Source organism: Cyprinodon variegatus, unplaced genomic scaffold, assembly GCF_000732505.1.
Source record: "Cyprinodon variegatus isolate N-32 unplaced genomic scaffold, C_variegatus-1.0 Scaffold973, whole genome shotgun sequence".
In the NCBI taxonomy this organism is placed as follows: domain Eukaryota; kingdom Metazoa; phylum Chordata; class Actinopteri; order Cyprinodontiformes; family Cyprinodontidae; genus Cyprinodon; species Cyprinodon variegatus.
In genome coordinates, this window is record NW_015151426.1 from 215693 (window position 1) to 223083 (window position 7391).

A 7391-nucleotide genomic window follows, 5' to 3' on the forward strand; every position below is an offset into this window, starting at 1 on the left:
TAGATAGATAGATAGATAGATAGATAGATAGATAGATAGATAGATAGATAGATGATAGATGGATGGATGGATGGATGACCAGCTGGCTGGCTACACAGATGGACAGATGGAAAGGCAAAAAGCAACAGCTTATATTTTTGTGCTATAAAAAAAATTGGAAGAAAACCTTCCAGTAAAGCTTTATTATTCCCTGGATTCATGTTTGAAGGGCCAGCTAGCTCTCTTATGTAACAGAAGGCTGGGAGAACCCATTTTTTTTGTGAGCGAGAAAACCCCTCTGAATATTTGGAGGGCTCATATGAGCAGATTTTAGAGTGACATTCTCACACAATGCTGGGAAATGGTGAAGTAAAAAATTATTTTTGAGGATGAGGACATTTTCACATCTGCTAGAATTCCTTAAATTCCTAAAACAGATGTAGACATATGAGAGGAGAAAGAACAGGGATTGAAGGGGACAGCACAGAAAACAGGAGCAAGCAGGTATGCAGAGCCAGTTGGTATTTATAGAGAAATATGGCAAGAAGGGAGTGTGCGAAGAGTGGGCATTTCCATGTGTCCAAACTTTGAAGATCTCCAATACAGGTTGTAATGTCCACGTGTTGTTCTTCTTGTCTGCAGCCATTTGCAATACTTATAGCGTGAAAACTAACAAGTTTGTTGCAGTTCTCCTTTGATCTTTTTTTAGATAACTCTTCTGGATGCAATGAAAGCATGTTTTGTTAAACCATACCTGTTATGTTCATCAGATTGGCTCATTATCCATGCCCAAAGGGACATATGTATTCTTGTGAGATTTGTTGGATCATGGGAGAATTCATTACTTCATCCTCTTGGCTTTGATGGTAACATGACAGGGTTATTTTGTAGTGTAGTCAAATATCAAATGCTTTAAGCTTTTACAGTGGAAAAATGTTTGAAAACCAAAATGTCTTTAGGTTGTAGGATAAGTAGAGCAAAATTAAAGGATTACTTTGAAATATGGTTAAAGTACTGTGCTAGAACGATTTCCTCAGCAGTTTTTGTTTAACTGGATTACTTAATCTGATCTAACTTTGATGAAGATAAAAAGTCCCTTGCTTGTAAAAATATATTTACAACAAACTTGCTAGATTATTCTGCGTAACAAACCAGTTCATCAGCACATTAACACTCCCTTTTACTTTGTATGTTTATACTTCTCTCTCACCTTTACTGTCCTCCCTCTCAAAGGTGGTGCGTCCTTACCAAACCATGTCCAATCCCATGAGCAAGCTGACGGTTCTCAACAGTCTCCACTCCCACTTCATACTGGCTGACAATGGCACCACAGGAAAATACGGAGCTGAAGTCAAACTGCGGCGCCAGCTGGAGAAACACATTTCCCTGCAGAAAATCAACACACGTGAGTGGACTTTAGCATATCTGAGAGGGTCACCTGCAGGCTGACCTGTGTGTTTTCCAAATCATGGACTCTGCTTTTAAAATAGCATAATGAAGGTTTGATTATTTCATATAGAGCAATACTACTCAGATAGTGGGTTGTCTGTATTGCTTTATATAAATAAAGCCTTAAACCCATTTCTTTCATAACCCTTGCTGGTAATATTTTTAGGCAGCAGAACAAAACTTGATTAGCCTAGGGGATTTTTTTCAAAACCTCCTGACCAGCTCAGATTGAATTCATCTGTAAATAAAATGCTCAAAAAGTATGAAAACTACTATCTTTTGCTATAACAAAAATGAAAGCAAATCAAACATAAACCATCATAAATTATTATCCCAATACTGTTTTAGAACATTTTTTAAAAGCAATATTTACTAGTTGGGATTGACATCGCCACAAAGCAGGCTTAAATCTGGGGCAACAAGACTTTTGCTGAGTTTTGCTGACATGTTAAGACACCTATCGAGGAATCTTTGTGAAATCTGTTGACTCTAATGTGAACTGACAGATCAGAGTCAAGTCTGATTGCCAACACTTTAAGCCTGTGGGGTGGTTGCCACAACCTGTTTGATTGTTTGAATTTGCACAGGATTTCACATTGTATTTTGCACTGACATTCTGGCATTTGCTCAATACTACAATAACGAACAAAGTATATGTTTCTTTTAGTCTCTTTAAATCTAAGCAAAGCATCTGACCTCTTACATCCCCAATATTTACTCTCAACTTATTCTGTCACAATTCAGTTTGGCCCTCTGTTTGGATAAAGGGACAAAAGTTTGATTCTCATGTTGAGTCATTGACAGAGCTTAAGGTGCACTGGTGGCTGGTCATTTGTGATCTGTCATTGGGAACCTGTTTCCTGCTCTTGCTGCAGAGACTAAGTAAAGTAGCGAGGTGAACAAGAGCATCCATCACATCAAAGATGTGTTAAATGCACGCCCAGAGAATTTGGCCTCATGAACAGACTAATGGTGCCTATAAAGGTAACAGCAGCAAATGGAGGGAAGCTCATTTTACATGTCATGCAATATTAAAGGCATATATAGGAAAGAAAAAAATGTCCTTTTTAAACTTGTGCAATGAAACTTTAAGCCACTTCACATGTTTTCGGTGGATAAAACCACCAACAGTATCTTCAACATATCAGAGAATTTGTGTCAGGTTTTTTTATCACTTAGCTGTAATCTGGATTTTTGAAGTTCTTGTGGAGAAAGGGTTTGCTCCTTTCCCCTGACCCTTCAGCTCATGTTGGTACAATGCAAAATGAGGTGTACCAGTGGAGGAATAGTGCTATGGGGGAAAAGAAGTGAAAATGTTAATTGCAGCTTTAGCTCCAGTAACGAGAATACTTTAGACAATTATGCACCAACAGAACAAATACGTAATAATTTCTGTTCTTCTAAATTTGTCAATGTTGTTTTTAATAACATTAGGCTTCTGCAATATATTTGTAATTTTCCTCATTATGAGCCAGAAAACACAAATTCTGTGTTTCTCCTATTCTTTTGATTCTACAAACAGGAACAAACACTTAGAACTGAAGAAGCCTCATAAGAAAGATTTTTGAACCAAATATAACAAAATAAATACTTCTCCACTCATGTTTGATTTTGTCATGAATTCTGTTTGTGCAGATTCCCTTTGGATGTTGGAAAAAAACGAAAGCACTCAGCGCTTAATTTAGGAGCTGCAGAGAGCTCCCAGAGAGTCAAGAAGCAGGTTTAACCAAGTGAAATGCCATTATCAAAATTGTCAAAGCCACTTTTTCTCACTGCCGGAACAGCTGCTGATGTTCGGTGGTAGTGACATTATGAGGCTATGTTGAATCAAACTGTGCTTAGCTTTTGAAGATTCAGGAAAACTGTCTGGATTTAGAGATTCTGCAAATGTGCTTTCTTCTCTCCTCATCTGCCAGTCATGTGACCTGTGGACTTCCCTTTGTCATCCTATGCCTGGAGTCATGTCAAAAGGGCTGGGAAGGCAAAGGGATGCCCAGATGTCATGGAAGCATCATCTTTTTCAATTTTCTCATATTATTTTCGGGCTTAAAATCAAGGTGAGCAGAAGTAGTTGTGGTGTTCTACAAAATACGCAACAGTGTCGATTTTGGTGCTATTTGCATAATTTACAGAAGGATCATCCTCAAATCCAGCGGTACACTTCAACTAAGCTCTCTGAAAACTGGTTATTTCAAGCCATATTTTAAATAGTCTGAATTTTAGCTTTTTAAATATTTTGATCATTTGAGAATCATGTAGAATAGTGTAGTATATATTTATATTTTGTTTATTTTGCAACAAGCTTCAAATGTTTTCAAATAGTATATGGCGTTCCATCATTGAATAATGAGCCAAGGGCAAATTTTCAAAGCTATTAAAGAAATTACAAAAATCTAAAAACTATCACTTATTTTTTGTAATTAGATCGCCTGATTCAATACTTTGTTTAGACATATTTTGTTGCCATTCCAGGTTAATGTATTTTAAATTCTTTATGCACCATATTTATATATTAAGAGACTGGAAATGTTTCCCATTCCTTACAATTTATTTGGAGTTCAGTCAGATTGGATGTAGAGCTTTTACAATTACTGATTTTATAGTCTGGTGCAGTTGGATTGATCTCGGTTATAGTTCTGGCTGTATGTTTGGTGTTGCTGTCTGTGGAAAAAGGAAGCTCCAACCCAATCCCAAATCCTTTAACAACCTCTAACAGAATATCTTCTAACCAACAGTCCCTGTAAAAAACGACTCAACAACATTAATGTCACCATGTTACACTGTGAAGATTCTGTACTCGGGATTATTTACACGTTTTTGTCATCAATTGTGTTTTGCATGTTTTTTATTTATCCAGAGCATAGTTTAATATATTTGCCAATTTCTCTACATGGCTTGTAGCAAACAACAAACACATGTCTTTTTTGATTTTGTTTCCTGAAAAGCTTTGTTATTGACAAGATTTGTAGAGTGCATGACAAATAGTTGTCCTTACAACAGACTCTCCCATGTGAGCTGTGGAAATGATGAATAGAGCAAAGCTCAGTAGGATATTCAAAGCATTTGGAAATAGTTTTATTATCTAGCCCTACTTTGATATGTCCAAAACTATATTCCTGACCTTCCTGTTGTGCTTCTTGGTCTTCAAAAGGATCTTTGTCTACTGATATTCTCTCCTTAATAATCATTCCTGTTTCCATATAAATTTAAAAGTAAGGACATACAAACAAAGGGGGTAGAAAAAAATATTTGTTTACAACATTAAGTAGTTAATTTGCATTTTTTTTTTAAACACCTCAACATCCGCACTTATAGCACATTTTCTATAAGATTTTTACCATATCACACAAAATTAATAAGTATGTCATGAGATTGATTGATTGAATCAGCTGTTTGCAAACCGTCAAAACCACATATGACTGCTTCCACACATTTTTGCAACAAAAACTTCTGGAAAGGAAACCTATGGAACAATCCCTCTTCCTTTGCCCCAACATTTCACTGCCCCCCCTCCGTCTGTTAACTTGGCAATCTGGAAGAACTAAATATAAACTCAAAGCAAGTCACAATGCCCCATCAAACACCCTGACTGCTGCCAAAACTCAACTGAAAAAAAGGCATGTTTTCAATTATCGCTTTTAAATTCTTTTTATCCTCCCTCCCTACCGAATCTCTGTTGGGATTCCTTAACTTGAACAAGAACAAATTGAGTTTTTGGTTTAAAAACATGTGTTAAAAAGGCTATGTTATTATTTTGCACAATTTCTGTCTCTCATCTGCTGGATATTGTACATACCAGGCTTGTTTCTCAATTTTATTACCTGTGCATAGCTAGTTGTGGACTGCCATGATTTTTGCTACACCAATGCCTCCCACTGAATCCAGATATTTGCCCAAGGTGCTGTCACAAGCTGTAATGCGAAAAGATGAGTAGAGAAAAATGTAACTACAAGCTCTATTTTCTGTGTCATGTAGTCACATAGGCTGTACACAAACATGGGATAAAAAGGAGTAAGGTGTGTAGATAGGCCTAATCTCCTGCTGTGGTGTTTTGTTTCTTTTCTGATGTCTTGCCGATTTTACTACTAATACTGCTGCAGCTGTGTGTGAATTTACAGGATATAACCATTAATATAAATTGGCCTCACAGCACAACAAACTTAAAATAGTTTCAGAATCAATAATTTTAAACAAACAAATAATATTTTACCATTGCAATTTTTTTAATGGTAATTTTGGGTCAGATTATTTTTTTTTATCTCTATATATGAATAATCTAATCTATGGACTATTATAATGTAATCAAATGAACCATGCTATATTTCTCTTTGAATGTGTAGATGGCATATGTCCAAACCCACTGCAGAAAAGTTTTGCATTCCTTGAACCATTCTGTGCTGAATGCAGTTTATTTTACCTCGGAACCTTTTCAGTATCTTGTACTCTTAAAAACTAGAAAGTGTATTAAAAACAATAAAGGGACAACTCAGCTTAACTAAATGTATTAAGATAAAAGAAAAATCAGCAAGTAAATGTTTGGTAATACAATATGCTTCATGTGCTCCCTTCTTGAGAGTGGTGATGCCAAATGGTTCGAGCTTGATAACTTGTACCTGAAGGAGGAGACTGTTTTACTTAAAAACAAGTTCAGTTAAGTTGCTCTTCATAAATACTGTGTGCTTTTTAAACAAAGTAGAACATGGTGTAACATAGGTGCAAAAACACTCATTCCAGACAATGTTTAAACAATAAACAAATATCTTACTTTCATTAAAAGGAAAGGAATCATTAAAAAACTGCAGATAATGGTAAAATTAAGGAAATGAATTATAAAAATAAAAAAACTGCAGATAATGGTAAAATTATCAAGGACGGCATAAAATTCTAACCAGAAAGAGAAAGATCTGAAAAACGCTATCAAAGTGTATGGAGACATTGTCCTAACACAATACAATGATCAGCTTTAGGGTGATCGGTAAAACCTGAAAGTAACTGTTTAAATAAGAGGGAACCGATATAAAGCCAAAACTTTACTTTAGTAAGTAAATAATAAATCACACATTCACAGACTGTTGTCATAAAGTGTTTCACAAGAAGGGAAGCCAAACATGACATAATCGTACATGCATGTCATAAATTGTAGGCATAACTAAAACTTCATGGAATAAAAATGTCTCTCTCTGTTTTTTGAAAGAATTTAAAGTCCAAACTCTTATTGAGGTAGGTAAAAATTTAGAAGGTGTTTTGCAAATGAACACCCAAATTGATTCAAGGAGTATGGAGCAACATATTCTTATCTGATTAAAGCAAGACTGTTTCTTGGGGTTTATGGGCTTCAGAAAGATTTTCTGGGAACCCAAAACACTGAATTCAAGTCACAGTAAGTTGTGAATCACAGTGATTAAGTCATTGTGGTATGGAAATTTATATTAAACTATACTTTCATGTCTTATTTATTTTATAATAGATATATTGGGGTCATCTATCTATCCATTTTCCATCATGCTTATTCAGGTATCCCAGCTGGGGTTGCGGGAGGTGCTGGTACCTATCTCTAGCTCTCAATGGGCAGAGGTGAGGTACACCCTGGACAGGTCACCAGTCTATTGCAGGGCAACACAGAGACAAACAGGACAAACAACCATTCACGTTCACACTCACATCAAAGGAGAATTTAGAGAAGCCAGTTAAACTAACAGTCGTGTTTTTGGACTGTGGGAGGAAGCTGGAGTACCCAGAGAAAATGCATGCACAGGGAGAACACGCAAACACCATGCAGAAAAGACCAGGAATCAAACCTTCTTGTTGCAAGCCAGCAGTGCTACGCACTGCACCAATGGCGTAACGACACAACAATAGGCCCGTAAGCAACATAATCTGGGTGGGCCCCATATGAAGTAAAAACACATGATAAAGGTTCAGGATAGTGCGACAGTTCCATTAATCAGCCAAGAAGATACAAT

The 7391-nt window shown here is 36.3% G+C and overlaps 1 protein-coding gene across 6 annotated transcripts in view; it reads left to right on the forward strand.

The window, feature by feature from the left end:
- Window positions 1-7391, forward strand: part of LOC107100450 (transient receptor potential cation channel subfamily M member 3-like) — a 185399-nt gene that overhangs the window by 109981 nt on the left and 68027 nt on the right. For all 6 annotated transcript variants that reach the window (XM_015398925.1, XM_015398927.1, XM_015398929.1 and 3 more), the window contains exon 6: window positions 1213-1384. In XM_015398925.1, the coding sequence (XP_015254411.1) occupies window positions 1213-1384 (172 nt within the window). The remainder of the gene's footprint in view (window positions 1-1212; window positions 1385-7391) is intronic.